The 18,281-nt window shown below is 36.6% G+C and overlaps 1 protein-coding gene across 1 annotated transcript in view; it reads right to left on the reverse strand.

Annotated features, from left to right (window-relative positions):
• sha (shavenoid) overlaps positions 1 to 18,281 on the reverse strand; it is a 641,875-nt gene that overhangs the window by 84,144 nt on the left and 539,450 nt on the right. The window contains exon 5 of the mRNA XM_072529817.1: positions 8,333 to 8,463. Within this exon, the coding sequence (XP_072385918.1) occupies positions 8,333 to 8,463 (131 nt within the window). The remainder of the gene's footprint in view (positions 1 to 8,332; positions 8,464 to 18,281) is intronic.

Genomic DNA, 18,281 nt, shown 5'->3' on the forward strand with positions numbered 1-18,281 from the left:
AATTAGCGACCATTTTTCTTGGTGAACTTATGTCATCATATTAAAAAAATGGCTTTAATTTAATACAAAAAACATAGTAGCATGTACGTCATGAACAGCGTATTTTATTTATAAAATAAATGAAAGAAATTTTTCTTCAAAAATTAATTAAAATAAAACCATTTGCGACCAGTTTTTGCCTGGCAATCGCCTAATATATGAAGGTACGTACAGGAAAAGTTGGTGAGGCATTACCAACCATTACATGGAGGCTAAAACCAACCATTAAAACAGGCGTATGCTTATTAAAACAGATTTGCCTAAGTAGATGAAGAAGAAAACTGGTAGAACAATCCATTTAAACTAAGATCTATAGCGAACTTTAATAATTTATTTAATCCTGGTTTTATAAAGAAGAAAAAACACTTAATTAAATATTATTTATAATGAAAGATATTTAAAATCACAGAAAATGTATTAATGAAATGAAATTATTTCATTAACATTAAGTTATACCAATAATAAATTCCTAAATCGCATCCATCTTGTTTTTTATTTCTTATTTGAAATTCTAAACTATAGTTATCAATATGAATGGTGCTTTATAAATTATAATCATAAATAAACTTGGATTCATTTGTTTACTTAAAATAATATTATATAAGTGATTTTAAAACGATTTGCAGTCTACGGTAGAGAAGTATTTCGATTACGTTTAAATTACTATTTTAATTAATGGGAATAAACCACAATCGAAATTTAAAATAAGTTTATTGTCGTTTCAATTTCCACTTCGGAAATCATTCTCAGAATACAAACATGGTTTCTTGATTAATTAACATTATTTGAGAACGATTTCCGAAGTGAAAATTGAAACGTCAATAAACTTATTTTAAACTTCAATTGTGTTAAATTGTATTTCCGTTAAAATAGAAATTACTTTAAGATGCCAAAAGAGTATAGCTTCAGAACACTACGTAATATTTTAATGTAAATATTTTCTTTTAGATAAACAAAGAAGAACAATAACGAATAACTGGTTTGACGAAGAATGTTTGATTATTACAGTAAGAAAAACAGCATATTTACCGATGCAACAGGGGCACAGAAATCGACAAGCAGATGAGGAATATAAACAACCACGTAAAAAAGAACAGAATATCCAAAAAAGAAAGAAGACATAGTAGCGAGAATTCTTAAACGAAAGAGTTTAATATACCTACAAAACTATATATATATATATATATATATATATATATATATATATATATATATATATATATATATATATAGGTTTGTAGGTATATTAAACTCTTTATATATATATATATATATATATATATATATATATATATATATATATATATATATATATATAATATATATATATATGTATATATATATATATATGTATATATATATATATATATATTTATATATATATATATATATATGTATATATATATATATATATATATATATATATATATATATATATTTATATATACATACATATATATATATATATATAGATATATATATATATATATATATATATATATATATATATATATATATATATATATATATATATATATATATAGATATAATAAAAGAAACACTAAAAGTACAACGTAAAATCCGGATACAAAACGAATTAACGGAAACAATAGATGTGAAAAAGATTGTGTTCAACATAAAGCTCTCAAAAAAATAATGAGTCTCAACAGTCAAAACTTGAGAAACAAATATTAATAAAAGTCAGCAAATACTACCACGATCCGTAGTACCGTAGTACCGTAGATCCGGAGAACTGGCCACGATCCAAAAAGGGTTGTCAAGCTAGTCATGATAATGAAATATTGTTACGATAATTATCCTGGCCTAAAATAACCGTACATATTATGACTAATGCTGTTCTGTTTTAGATTTTACGAGAGTATTCTATTAGCCGGCAGAAATTTACCTGAAGGGACCTTCCAGAAACGGTCGAGCCGATGTAAAAATACCCGTTTGCCTTACCGTTATAATTTCGCCGCTAATCGAGAAGGCTGTTCGATGATTCTAGCGTAAAGGCAATGGCATATATAAAGGACATTTTATTTGGAAGGAACAGTTAATTCTCAACACCCGCGCTCGCGAATTTGTTACGTACGGATATAATAAATTATTGTCAGATAAGTTAATATAAATAAAGAAATAAATTAAATCCGTAAGTGTTATAAATATTGAACCTTTTAATAAATTCACAACAAATGGTGTCAGAGTGAGATCGAACATAAATTAGACTTATAATAATAATACAAGTGTGATATAAAATAAATTGTGAAAATGGCTACGATTTATGAGCTGACAGTGACTAATTTAAGAAGACATCTTGAAGACAGAGAATTAGCTTCTACCGGAAAAAAGGCTGAGTTAGTCCAACGACTAAAGAACGCTTTGCTAGAAGAAGGACTAGATCCAGAGACTTATATATTTGAAGATGCTGTCCTCTCGTCGATTTCCAAAGTTTCTGGTGATATCGCATCATTAGAGAACAAAGTTTCTGGCGATATTTCGAAAGTTTCCGGCGACATCGCTTCTTTAGAAAGCAAAGTTTCTAACGAGATTTCTTCTCTGGAAAGCAAAGTTTCTGCTAACATCTCTAAAGTCACTTCTGAGATGTCTGCTCTTGACGATAGAGTGTCTTCGTTAAAAAACCAAGTTGCTGCCGATATGTTGGCCTTCGAAGAAAAGATATGGAAAGAGATGGAAAGGAAGATGGAGGAAACAGGGACAGCAGAGAGAGGAAACAATCCAATTAGAGTAGAGATAAAAGAAGACGAGACGAAATGTAAGTTGGAAACACGGCCGAAATTTGAAGGAAGTGGAAGTTCTGTGCATGTCAAAGTCCCAACTTTCGACGGAAAATCGTCATGGAACAACTACATGAAACAGTTCGAATCAGCTGCAAGAGCGAATGGATGGTCTGAAAAAGAAAAGGCTATAAACCTGACTATCGCTCTTCGAGGAGATGCCTTAGATGTGCTTCAGACCATAGCAGTAGAGGAGACCGATGATTTCGAACAACTGAAGAAGAGGTTAAATATGCGATATGGCCACGAACATTTGGAGCATGTATATCAGTCGCAGCTTAAAAATCGTAGACAGAAGAAAGATGAGGCTCTTCAAGAATATGAGGTAGATATTGCCAGATTAGTACGATATGCTTATCCAACAGCTCCCGAAGACATGATGGAAAAATTGGCCGTTCAAACGTTTATTGATGGTCTTCGTGATCATGAAATGCAGAGAACACTACGATTAGCTCGTCACAAGACGCTGGTTGATGTCTTATCCGCCGCCCTCGAATACGAGTCAGCTACGCAGGCCTCTGGCGGGTACAGTAAAGTTAGGACTGTAAAAGAGGAAGGAGATGAAGATAAACTTGACCAGCTCGTTAATATGATGAAAAGCATGACATATAAGAAAACGAAGACCATCAGATGCTGGAATTGTGGCGAAATAGGACACGTACGAAGCTCCTGTAAACACCCTAGGTACGACGCAAATCAAGAAACTCACCATCAGGAAAACTAGAACGGGTCAGCCTTAGGGGGGCAGCTTCGACCCAAAACTTTTCCAAAGACCCTCTCATACTAATAGCTTCTTTGAAATGTCGTGAAGATAGTGTATATGTAGAAGGAGAAATAAATGGTAAAAGACATACGTTGTTGGTGGATACCGGAGCGACCAGAACCATTATACGTCCAACAGTTATAAACAGCCGTAAGAAACTGTTACCAACGAGGTTGCGACTTCGGACCGCTACAGGTGAAAATGCCAATATTCATGGAGAAATCCAGATACAATTGGGAATTGGAGCAGAAAAGTTCGTCCATACTGTTATAGTTGCTGACATCGAAGAGGATGTTATATTAGGAATGGACGTAATGAATATGCATGGATTCCAATTGGATTTTAAGAATAAGGTAATCAAAGTTGGCAACGAGGAGGTATTTCTCCATCCACATAATGACAACACTGTGCAAGCAGCCATTACAGAAGATACAGTCATGCCTGCGAGAAGCGAAACGATCATAGTAGCGCGGCTACAGGGAATTGTGGACGAAGGGAGACCTGTTATGATGGAGCCTTGGAACCACGACGATGAGGTTGGCCGTGGAATCATAATTGGAAAGGAATTGGTGACTTCGGCTAAAGAAATTCCTGTGAGACTTATCAATGTCAACGACTACCCAGTGACCATAAAGAAAGAGACAAAAGTAGGAACTTGTGTACCTGTGACATCCATAATCCGTCAGGCGACAACATCTGATAATTCCAACGACAAATTCGACCAAATGGTTGCAGTTGCAGGACAGTCTCTAAATCAGATGGAGAAAAGGAAATTAAGGGAATTTCTGCGGCAGTATCGTGATATTTTCGTACCGAAAGGAGGAAAGACGGGAAGAACTACCGTTGTTAAGCATAAAATTGATACTGGTAATGCTAAGCCAATTCGTCAAACAGCTCGACGATTACCACAGGCGAAGAGAGAGGAAGCTGAAACGATTGTTCAGGAAATGAAGAAAGACGGGGTGATAGAACCTTCTACGAGCCCATGGGTCTCTCCGGTGGTCCTGGTTAAGAAGAAAGACGGAACGACGAGGTTCTGTGTGGATTACCGTTTGCTGAACAACGTTACCAAGAAAGATAGTTATCCTCTGCCTCGGATCGATGACACATTGGACACATTGGCTGGAAGTAAATTGTTTTCTACTTTAGATTTGAAGTCTGGATACTGGCAGGTAGAAATGGACCCAGTCGATAAAGAAAAGACAGCCTTCACCACAGGATCTGGATTGTGGCAATTCAACGTTATGCCATTTGGACTTTGTAATGCTCCTGCGACATTTGAGAGGCTTATGGAAAATGTGTTGAGAGGGTTATCTTGGAAAACATGCCTGGTTTATTTAGATGACATAATCGTCTTGGGGGAGACATTCGAAGATCATTTGAGGAATTTAGAAAACGTTTTTAATCGACTTAAAGCTGCCCAATTGATGCTAAACCCCAAGAAGTGCCAGCTATTTCAAGGTAAAGTCAATTATCTGGGTCATATAGTCAGTAAAGAAGGAGTGGCCGTGGATAAGGGAAAAATCGATTCCATTAAGGAATGGCCAAAACCAACTGACAAACATCAAGTGAGAAGTTTTCTTGGACTATGTACTTACTACCGGAGGTTTATTAAGAAGTTTGCAGATATCGCTAAGCCATTAAGGCGACTTACAGAGGAAGCAAGAGAATACCGCTGGGATACAGACTGCCAAAATGCCTTTGAGACCTTAAAAAAACATCTAATAACAGCACCAATTTTAGGGTATCCACTGCCAGAAGGAGAGTTCATCTTAGATACGGATGCAAGTAATGTGGGAATTGGAGGAGTGCTGTCTCAGATTCAAGGAGGACAGGAACGAGTCCTCGGATATTTTAGTAAAGTTCTTTCAAAACCTGAGCGGAATTATTGCGTCACGAGAAGAGAACTTCTAGCAGTAGTTAAATCAGTAGAGCACTTCTATCAATACCTCTATGGCAGAAAGTTTCTAATCCGAACCGACCATGCCGCCCTTAAGTGGTTGATGCAGTTTAAGAATCCAGAGGGTCAGATAGCCAGGTGGATCGAACGACTCCAAGAATACGATTTTAAGATTGAGCACCGGGCCGGAGTTAGCCACAGAAACGCTGATTCTCTTTCCAGAAGGCCATGCCCAGCAGAGTGTTCCCACTGCAACAAAACGGAATCCTAGGAAGCAGCAGTGCTAAGAACGACGATTGTCAACGACGACTGGACGCCTACTAAGATAAGGGCAGAACAAGAGAGAGATCCAGTTATACAGAAAATCCGAAAATGGAAAGAGGAAAACCGTCGACCACCTTGGCAGGAAATATCAAACCTATGCTCAGTAGTTAAGACGTATTGGGCCCAGTGGGACTCATTTATCATCGAAGATGGCTTGCTCAAACGAGTCCTGGAAAATGATGACGGTTCAGAGAAAAGAAGACAGTTGGTGATCCCAAAGAGCAGAATAGCCGAAGTACTTCGTCAGTTACACGACAGTCCATCGGGAGGGCATTTTGGTGTAAGGAAAACCCTTCAGCGAATTCGGGAACGGTTTTATTGGATGAACAGTTCCGACGACGTAAAAGACTGGTGTAAGAAATGTACTATTTGTGCTACGAGTAACGGGCCTCACCGGAAAAGGAGAGCTCCTATGAGACAATATAATGTTGGAAGCCCGTTTGAAAGAATAGCTTTGGACATTGCAGGGCCATTTCCATAAACTGAAAATGGGGGCAAGTACATGTTGGTAGTAATGGATTACTTCACTAAGTGGGTCGAGATTTACGCACTTCCAGACCAGAAGGCCGCCACCGTTGCAGATAAGTTGATCCAAGAATATATCAGCCGATTTGGAGTGCCTTTGGAGATCCATAGTGACCAAGGCAGGAACTTTGAAAGTGATCTATTCCAAGGAATATGTGATAGACTAGGCATGAAGAAAACAAGAACTACCGCGTATCATCCGCAATCGGATGGTATGGTAGAACGAATGAATAGGACAGTTGGCAAGTATTTGACAAAGATGGTGTCCGATCATCAGCGAGACTGGGACCAATACCTTCCGTTCTTCACAATGGCCTACAGATCTGCTGTTAACGAATCAACGGGCCAGACACCAGCCAGAGTCCTATTCGGACGCGAAATGCGACTACCTTGTGATCTAGAATTTGGGTGTCGACCTGGAGAAGATGTAGCAGGTGAAGATTATGTGATCGAATTACGAAGAAGAATGGACGATGTACATGAGTTGGTCCGTTCCCACCTTCAGATCGCTAGCGACCGAATGAAGAAACGGTACGATACACAAGCCGAAAAGGGTTGCTTTAAGAAGAACGACAAAGTATGGCTGTATAATCCCAAGAAGCGAAAAGGTTGTTCTCCCAAATTGCAGCAGCTTTGGGAAGGTCCATACCTCATCATGGAGAAGATCAACGATGTCATCTACCGAATAAGCAAGATTCCGAGGGGAAAGCCGATGATAGTACACCATAACCGGCTGGCGTCTTTCGAAGGTGACCACGACGTAGATGAAGAAGTGGAAGTAAACCAAGTCCAAGACGTGTCTGACCTCACGTTTGAGGAATTCATGGGTGCCTATGGAGGTACCGGTAAAGCAAGACATGGTGTTACCACTGAAGAAAAGCAAGATCTACTCGCGCTCCCCGATGACTACTCGCTGGCCCTTACCATCCCGGCCAGTATCAAAGACGCACCAGGGTTGGCATCCGTCTTTCGAAGGAAGTTTGGTCGAGTTGCAGAACTTCAATGCCAGGTGCCAGCTCCCGGTAAAACCTTGAAACTCCAAGATGCATCACGTTACCTTTTCTACCTGGTAACAAAAGACACTGCCTGTGACCAACCTACCTACCGAGATGTGTGGGAAGCCTTACTTCAATTGAGAGAGCACGTACTAGAGTCCGACGTGCAAAAGTTAGCCATGCCAAAGTTGGAGTGCCGCCAATTAGATTGGAGGGTTATCCGAAATATGGTGGAGGAGATCTTTAAAGACACCGAAGTCCAGGTGTTAGTCTGTTGCAATCCGCATAGTTACTGGTGCGGAGAGAAAACCGTCCCTTGTCATTTTTATACAACTGGAAGTTGTAAAAGAGGGTCCAGTTGCCGATACCAGCATACAGTTCCGGTTCCAGTCCCGACAAGGTTCCAGGAGGAACCATCTTTTAAGAGGGGGGCAATGTTACGATAATTATCCTGGCCTAAAATAACCGTACATATTATGACTAATGCTGTTCTGTTTTAGATTTTACGAGAGTATTCTATTAGCCGGCAGAAATTTACCTGAAGGGACCTTCCAGAAACGGTCGAGCCGATGTAAAAATACCCGTTTGCCTTACCGTTATAATTTCGCCGCTAATCGAGAAGGCTGTTCGATGATTCTAGCGTAAAGGCAATGGCATATATAAAGGACATTTTATTTGGAAGGAACAGTTAATTCTCAACACCCGCGCTCGCGAATTTGTTACGTACGGATATAATAAATTATTGTCAGATAAGTTAATATAAATAAAGAAATAAATTAAATCCGTAAGTGTTATAAATATTGAACCTTTTAATAAATTCACAACGATATTTTCTTTTGAAAAATGTTGGTTTTAACGTCTGACACTATGTAAGTGTACGTATTTATTCAACATACAGGTTGAATACACTCCTTTAGTAGTAAATAGTATACCTCCCCATTTGAGCCCAACCTAAAATACAATAGACCAACTGCCATTTTAAACTCACCTGCAGAAAAGAATGGCCCTCATCTTTAAATAATCTAAATGGTACATCTGAATCAATTTGATTACGTATGTCAACCCAACCATCATCAGTCATGTATTTAGCTTCTGATACAGCACACAGTGTTTGAATACCTGAAAATAAAGGTTATTTAAAAAAAAAATAGATAATATATTCACGTTGAAATTTTACTTATATTTTTATTTTTTTTGCAAGATTTAAACTAAGTACTTTAAAGTTGGCATAAAATCTGAGACAACCCGAGCTTATATATTAATAACAATAATTCCTGTGGGAGTTTTTATCAGTTCTTCTTAGGGGCGGCTGCCTGCGAATGAGAGATGCTCTCTGGGTATTCTTAGCACCGATACCCATATGTTGCAGAGATTGTTGCTGTGGAACATAAACTGACACCTGGCAGTAGGTATAAAATGTATACCCATGAAAATGGTGAATAATGAATTATATTTAGGGTCGCTGTCTGAGGATCGCCAGGGCACGTCTAGAGCTGGCGCTGAACGTGACAGCATGCGGGAAGTCGGTGGCAGGGTGTTGAGGAGGCGGGCCTCTGTCATGCAATCAGCTGCATGCCAACAACAAGAAGAACTACAATTAAGCCAAACAACAGCAGGAGCTCCACTCGCTGAAGGTGCTGCGCTGGAACATCCACCGGCGCTACTCAAGCGGGACCACCGAGGTAGCGCATGAAATGGACTGTGTCTATAAACGAAAACATAACGAGTTGCACGATAGCCTGGTAATTGAAATGGCACGTGACGTACAACAGGTTATTGGGACAAACCCACTTAGCAGACCACCGATACCAAAAATAAACTTTTGTAAGAAATTAGGTGCGCTGTTACAAATTGTGAATACTGAAGTCCTACCCAATTATATCGTGGAAACCCACACATTAGAATATTTTCATATGCTGATTTACTATGCAGAAACAGCAATTGGTTAATGTTATGCGCATTAAGATCAGAACACGACGGGGTACTAATATCAAAAGGAATGGACATTGGACAAAATAACGTAATACATTCGAGGAATGAGAAGTTAAAATATCATCTAGTAAGCAACAACCGAAAATGCGGTTTTATAGGAAACTTAATTCCACTATAGTAAATGAAAATAAATCATACCCAAGCCAAGAAGAAATTCATGAGGTTTTGGGAAATCAACTTTCAACGCCAGCTACTCATAACACCAATGCTGGATTGATCGAAGACACAACGAACAACCGTCAACATGAAGAATCAAAATCACACCCAATATCCAGCCAAGTACCGCCCAATTACTTGTCTTTCAACTGTGTACAAATTAGTTACATCCTGTGTAGCCCAGCGTATCTACCAACACTGCGCTCTAAACAATATCATAGAACCTCAACAGAAAGGATGCGCTAAGGGTTCCATGGGTTGCAAAGAACAACTTATTATCGACTCAGTCATTTCTAACCAGACATACACCAAAAAATAAACCTTTTTACTGCCTTCATTGACTACAAGAAGGCCTTTGATTCAGTGCCGTATAAATGGCTGATAGATATATTGAAAATATATAAAGTCGATGATAATCTAGTGACCGATTTGAAGCATTGAATGGTAGAGTGAAAACTAAAATTCACCTTCAAATACCTGCTGAAACCAATATCGAAACTGAAGATATCATTGCCATCATTCATCATTCATGAAATGTATGTACTTCCGTGTTCGTACGAAGAGTAAGACAACTAAATCGGTCATATCTTAATAGTAAAAAATTGTTTAAGGGATTAAATACGTACGCTTGTTCCGCGCTGAGCCATTTATTTGTTATTATAAAGTGGTCAAAAACGGATATCTTCAGGAGTCTTCAGAGGAAAATAAGAACACTTCTCACAAGGGCGTACAAACACCATTCACGCAGTTCAGTAGAAAGAATAACATTAATGCGATATCAAGGCGGAAGAGAACTTCTGAACATAGATGTGCAACTAGATAAACAGGTTGCTAATTTAAGAATTTATTTTCAGGTGCAGGTTGAGACTCCCACTTTACATCGAGCAATTTGCGCAGTAGATAATACAACGCCACTTAAACCGAGGAAACAAGAAATGCGCATAAACTACCTGTATAAGCAGGAAAAAATGCGCACCTGGATGAGTCAACCTCTGCATGAGCGACATCTCAATGATATCAGCCAAGAATATGTCGACAATACAGCGTCGAACTATTAGTTGACATCAGGAAATATGTTTCCTGAGACTAAGGGTTTCCTACTTACTATTCAGGATCAGGTTATTTCAACTAAAAATTACCTGAAATATATTGTTTAAGATCCTTAAGTCCAAAATGACAAATGCCTATACGGATGCCAACCCCAAGAAACAATCCAACATCTTACCGGGGGCTGCCAGGCGTTTGTCGGTACTGATTATAAACAACTCTATGACTTAGTAGGAAATATTATCCACTAAGAACTAGCTGGCAAACTGTGACTTCTCCAAATCGACCATCTTCCTTATTATCAATACGTCCCTGACAGAATGCTTGAAAATGACAACAGCAAGCTATACTGGGGCCTCACTGTGCTAACAGACTAATCAGTGGCACATAATAGGCCGGATCTCGTATTAGTTAATAAAATAACAAGACAAATAACACTAATTGATATGGCGATACCTAACCCCAATAAATTTGCATGTTAAATAAAATGAAAATATCGCCAAGTACAGAGAACTAGAAATACAAATCAGGAGACAATGGAGAATGGAAAGTACTCAGACGATACCTATTATTCTTTCTATTATTCTCAGTTCCTGTTATTCATAAAAACCCCTTAGAGAACAAAAAATAGCTAGGTATAAATGAACATCTCTATAAGGCCATGCAGAAAGCTGTACTCCTCGCGACGTCCAGATGTGTACGAAAATTTTTGGGAGATACTCCAGCCTACCAAGTCACCTAGAGTTCGATAAAACGGAAAGACTCCCCCCAGAGCTCAATTCTTTTGATAGCGGATGTATCTGGGATGAATGAATTTTTCCCTTGGAGGAAGTGTGAGCCTTACGCCTAAATCTGTATAATACTAATAATAATAACCGGATTTTATTCCAAGGAAAATCGTTGAGTCCACTGTGGTTCTGTCTAGCGATGAACCCCCTATGCCAGCTACTGAACTCAAATGACACAGGTTTTAGCATAAAAAATAACACTACTGTAGTGGCGAAGCTTAATCATCTATTGTATGTGGATGATTTAAAACTATTGTCGGTCTTGACAAGTGCCGTATCTTAAATATAGTTAGAGGAAAGCCTGGCGGATTTGATATGCACAACGGCCAGAAAATCGAGGTAGTAAAAGTAAATGATATGTATAGATACTTCTGAATAAAGCATTCGCGGAAAATTGACCATAAGCAAATGAAAACTGAGATAACTATGGAGTTTATACGAATGGTAAAACAGCTGCTTCGTTTACATCTTAACATTAAGAACTTGTTTAAGGTACTAAACACCTATGCATTTTCCGCGCTTAGCTGTTCATTAAATGGACAAAAACGGATATAGAAAATCTTCAACGAAAATTACGAACACCTCACAAAGGCACAAAACCACCATCCACGAAGTGCAGTAGAAAGAACGACATTACCGCGGTAAGGACGAGACTGTATAGGACGAGACCTTATGAAAATAAGTAAGCAATTAGAAAAACAGATTACTAATTTGAGAACAGTTTCAGATGCAGGCTGAGATATCTACTCTACATCTCGTGATTTGCGTAGTAGATGACACAAAACCGATCAATCCGAGGGAACCAGAAATGCGTATAAATCATCTCACTTCGGCGACATTCCAATGGAATTTGCTTGTTCGTCGTAGAATATGTATCGCACTGACATAATTTGTTTTATAAAATAAAATACAGCATTTGTATGTATCGGATGAAGTTGAAAAAATAAATAGTCGCGAAATATCGAACTGCTGAAACAAAGGTAGTTTCAATTTAAACCACAGACCGCAGTCTAGACATTCTAACACGATTCCGTAGTGTTATACAACATACTTACACGGTCGATAATTTCGAAAATTACGAAGAATTTCGAATCCAATTCTATATATATATATATATATATATATATATATATATATATATAGAGAGAGAGAGAGAGAGAAAAGGTTAATGCGAGTGAATAATAAAAGTACAGTGCAGCTAAGTTAGAAAACAAACATGTTAACTTGGGAAAGTACCACTATAAGAGCAATTTTTGGCGTTAGAGTTGTAAAACCCTACAATAACCACAGAGGAAGCTACAACTACATGAGAAAAGGAATGCCTCTCTATTTATTGATATAAGGTTGAATGCTCGAATTTGATCAAAGCCTTTCTGTTTGTTTTAAATGTTTTAACGTTTGGCATTTCTTTCCTCGGGTAGATGCAGCTTCCTCCGTAGTTATTTTTAGTTGTTGCCCTGGCACAAATCAGGGTCTTCTAACTCTAATGCCACAAATTGGTCACATTCCTTCTGTAGTGGAAGCAGCAACTTGACTGCATCGTACCGAAAACGACCAATAGTCAGAAATACGTATATACGGTTGTCTTCCATCGATATACCTATTTTGCTTTCCTGTTTTGCGAGACATGTTATTACATTTCACTTATATAAATATATGTATATATATAATATATGTTTATATATATATATATATATATATATATATATATATATATATATATATATATATATATATATATATATGTATATATATATATATATATATATATATATATGCATGTACGTATGTATATATATATATATATGTATATACTGTTATGATGTGTTTTTTGTTTGAATGATGAGCAATGAGTATTTTTAATAATATAATATATAGGGTTTTTATCGCGGTTCTCAAAGAATTAGCTTGTAAGTACTTTTTTAAATTATCTTTATTATAACTATTATGAAACACACATATATATCTAACCTAGCCAATGTAAATTTAAAATAAACTATCTTTAAATTGATATTCTTATAAAACTAATTAAATTCTATAGACAATGTAAAATTTAAACAAACTATCTTCAAAATTGAAATTGTTATGACACTAACTAAACTATATTAACAAAATTTTGTACCTTTCTTTCACTGAATGCCTAAATGAACTGTTTTCCACTATATAGATTCTAATCATCACTAAATGTCTTCGTACTTCGGTTATCCTTGTTTTTGTGAAATTACTTTTTCCAATTATCAGCTTCTACCAATTTAAGATATAGTTTTCTTCACCAGCATTTCTACACCACCAAGCAAACCAGCAAACACCATTTATATTTATTCTTCTTTTCAATATACCAATATCCAATTATTATAAGTTGATTTATACTAATCTCCAATCATAATATAATTTTAATTCCTTCCAATGTCCATCCAATATTCTTCTAATATACTTTTATAATCTTCAATAATTATTTGTGTATAATTATAAATGTGCATTAAATATATGCATAATTTTTAATCTTCATTTAACTCACTATATTAAACAATTTGACTATTTGTCACTGATTCACTGACTCCAACTAATCTTTCATATTTCTTACTAAACTTTTCTGACTGACTTCTTGAAAATTCTGAACAATTTACTTCACTAAATGTGTCTACTAACTTTCATAATGAACTGGCCTGACTTCTGACTAAAAATTATATCTTTTTGGATATTCCAGAACCATCTGGTAAGAAATCATGTTCTATTTAGTTCTATTAAATACTTGTCTGAATTTTCTGGAACAAACCATTTCGCAAACATGGCCATCTCCGGTGATCCAGAGAATTCCATTCTTTTCTATTAATAATTTTGTTTACATTTAGGCTTTTCAGATCAGAATATATAATTAAATTAGTAACTTAACATTCTAATTTAATAAAATACACATTTCAAACAATATATTATTATAACCCCACTTTATATTTCTAAAAATTTCCTAAAATGTCACTTGGAGACAGAGTTTGTATAGTTGGTTGCCTAGTCACATGGCTCACTTAAATATATCTACCACATTATAATTACTAAAATACAACTTTTTACAATTATTATATGCTAATTTCTTAAAATGCCCTCACATAAATATATTTTTATAAATTTCTCTAGTATATAACTTATTTAAAATAATCAAATACTTTTTTATATCTAATATTATGTAGTATATAACTTATAAATTATTTTCTATAAACCCCAATTGTCACAGTACATATGTATATATATATATATATATATATATATATATATATATACATATACACATATGTGTATATAACAGCATTTACTGAAATATATCACACACTACATTGCCGTTCAGAATAGAATTTATCTCCTCATGAAACCTTATTCTCAGTATATAGTCATCGGATTTTTTCCCAGCGTTTACACATAGAATAAATTTTTAATTTGTTTGAAGCACATTAATTACGCTTAATCGACTTCCGCATTATAGCTACAAGAATAAAAGGAGAAATACAAGAAGAAAACTTTATGAACAATTGCTCAGCTACCATGACAGAAGACTGCGATTACTATCGGTTAATAAAGACTCATAACCAAAACGGATAGCGTTAATGATCAGTGTCGGATCTTAAAAATATGCTTTAGAAAAATCCAATATCAAATTTTTATGTTATATTATATTATTTATATATTAAAAACTATTAATTATTTATTTCATTATTCATGTAATATACATATTATAAAAATCATTAATATGAGATCTAAATATGAATCAGATGGAAGGTTAATAAAGATCTAAGTAATATATACATTAAAATTCCACATTTCACTGTTATATAAAACTTGTTAATAGCGCACATAATTCCTCATGTTTACATTAATCTAGTACTATGCTGGATCCGATATAAAACGTCCTATAGTACGCAAGGTGCCGCTAATTAGCAATTATTTAACAAGTTTATTAACATGGCTATCCAGGTTTAAACTATATGGCTCACACTCACTGTAAGCGAAAAATAACTCATCCCAGATACCTGCGGCATCAAAAGGATTGAACTCTGGTGGGACTTTTTCTGTGTTATCGAGCTCTAGGTGACTTGGTACGTCATAGTATCTTCTAAAAATTTATTTACGCATCTGGATGTTAATAGTAGTGTTGCTTTCTACATGGTCTTATAAAGATGTTTATTAAAACCCAGCTGGTTTATGTTCTCTAACAGTCTCTTTAGAATGACTCCAGTAGTAGATTATAGTAGGTATCGCCTAGGTACTTTCGATTTTCCATTGTCTCCTTATTTGTACTTCCAGATCTCTGTATTTGACGCTCTTTTTCTTTTATTTAGTAAGGTTATTAACTAGTATGAGATCCAGATTATTAAGTGCCACCGGTTGATCTGTGAGCACAGGCGGTTACAGTATAGCTTGTAGTTGTCGTTTTCAAGCATTCTGTCAGGCACGTATTGATAATAAGGGAAATGGTCGGTTTGGAAAAGTTCCTATTTCTTGGTCAATAATCTTTTCTACCGAGTCATGGCGTTGTTTGTAATCAGTTTCGATAAACGCGTGGTAGCCCTCGGTGAGATGTTGGTTTTTTGGGCTTGACATCCATATAGGCATTTGTCGTTTTGGACCTGAGGTTCTTTGACAATATGTTTCAGGTAATTTTTAGTTGAAATAACCTGATCGTGAGTGGCAAGTAAAAACCGGCTGTTTGGTGAAACATATTTCCTGATTTCAACCAATAATTTAACCCTGTATTGCCGACATAGTTTTGGCTGATATTAAGATGCAGAGGTTTACTTTCTTATTCCCTCAAAGCGACATTGACTCATCTACAGCGCAAATTGCGCAGCGTAGATTTCTCAGCCTGGTTCTGAAATTAGGTTCTTAAATTAGCAACCTGTTTTTCTGATTCCTCACTTAGGATCATAAATCCTCTTCCCCTCAGATACCGTGGTAATTGTGTTCTCTGTGCTGCATTTCATTAATGATGTTTTTATGCCTTTGTGAGAAGAAGTGTTATTGGTTTTCGTTGCAGACTTTTTCTATTTGTTTTTCATCACTTTAAATCAGCTACCTCCATGTTGAGTCCCTACAATTTGGGTTGTAGTTTAATTTAAAGTACTAAAGATAGCAGTTCCAAAGATTCAGGTATCTATTATCCTACCTACCAACTAAAACCACCCTCTCTTACTTATGCGCAGTTGACTGTCGCACGTACCGTACTCCGAAAGTGGGATGGCCACTGTAAGGCTGACGACATTTTTGGAACACTCCCTTCTCTTAGCTAGATCTTATCTATTGTTCTGAAGCTATTTTCTTGTGGCATTTTAAAGTAATTACTATTTTAATGGGAATAAGCCAAAATTGAAGGTTAAAATAAGGTTATTGACGTTTGACATTAATCGAACTTGTAAATACAATACATTTTGAAGACGGCTATCGCCGTATTCCCGTTCTCCTCCGGGAATCCTCCCGGTGCAAGGCATGCTCCTCCTCCAAACCTGTCGATTCCATCGCTCTTCCAATTCCTTCATTTCAAGAGCGTCGAGGTCTACCTCTTTTTTTTCTTCCAGGGGGCTTCGATTTGTGAAGTTTTTGGGGCCAACGTTTGTCAGACATTCTCAATTGATGTCCAAACCATTTTGAACCTCTTCTTTCTATTCTGTCAATGACCGTTTCTGTAGCATTCATGTTATTTCTTATAGATTCGTTAGTCTTCCTTTCCTGCCTTGATATTCTAGCACTTCTTCTCAAATAATCCATTTCAACTGTCAACAATCTTCTCTTCAGGTCTGCATTAATTGTCCATACTTCAGAGCCATAGAACAAAGAACTGATTCAACCATGGTTTGCCCTATTCTTTTTTTGTTCCTTTTGGAAATGTGGTGATTCCACCATAAGGAGTTCAGACATCCTACAATTTTACGTCCCTGATTACTTCGTGTTTAATTTCGGTTTCTCCCAAGCCGTTCCTAGCAATGAGTGGATCTAAATATTTAATTTTTTTCACTTACTTGATTTCCAAGTCCTCGTCTATCAACACTTCAAACCTTGCATTTGAACTGATAATTAAGTAAATATTCTGTTTTCTTCATGCTGACTTGTAACCCCCATTTTAAATATTCTCTCTATAGACACTTTATCATAAATTCTAGATCATAAGAATCTTGAGCTAGGATGACTTGGTCATCCGCAAAGTTTAGGGAGAACAGTACGTCATTTCCTATGGGGATTCCCATTCCCTGGCAGTGGTTTTTCCAATTTTGGAGGGCTGCCTCAATATATAAATTAAACAGTAAGGGTGACATACTGCATCCTTGTTTTAGTCCTTTAGTTTCTTTTATTGGCTCTGATAGTCTATATCCGATTTTTAGGTAAGTAGTGTTATCCCTGTATACTTCTGTGATTATTCCTAAAAGGTTTGGACTAATGTCGAGTTGTTGTTAAGCTTGCCACAATTTAAGACTTGGAACTGTATTATACGCCTTTTCTAGGTCGATGAAGGCTAGATGTACTTCTGTAAGCAAGCAAGCAATTTGATTAAACCCAGCCTATGAGACATGTTCACCCCTGAAAATTACGTTCGGGTGTAACAATTCATTGGAGCGAGGTGTGTTAACTCGTGTATATACAGGAGTCACCCCACCGCGCTCCAATGCTCTAGACCATCCCTTTCCCCCCTATAGCACTCTGATGCGCGATAGGGGCACAACTATCAGCCAAATGCTCTTCATGTGGAGGTCCTGGGTAATAGAACCCCAACATGGTTTCCTAACCGTTTGCAAAACTCAGGACAGCGCATTGTCGCTATGATCCTGTTATCATGATGTGGCTTATCCGCGAACTAAAATTGCTTACTTGGGCCTCAAGTCTCCGCTCTGAGCCTAGGCTCAGTTCGGCGACTTGGTGCTCAAGGGGTTGGGCCCTACGTGCCCGGGTTTTGGGGTTTTTGTTAATTTTTTTTTT

Source organism: Diabrotica undecimpunctata, chromosome 4 (assembly GCF_040954645.1).
Source record: "Diabrotica undecimpunctata isolate CICGRU chromosome 4, icDiaUnde3, whole genome shotgun sequence".
Classification (NCBI taxonomy): Eukaryota; Metazoa; Arthropoda; class Insecta; order Coleoptera; family Chrysomelidae; genus Diabrotica; species Diabrotica undecimpunctata.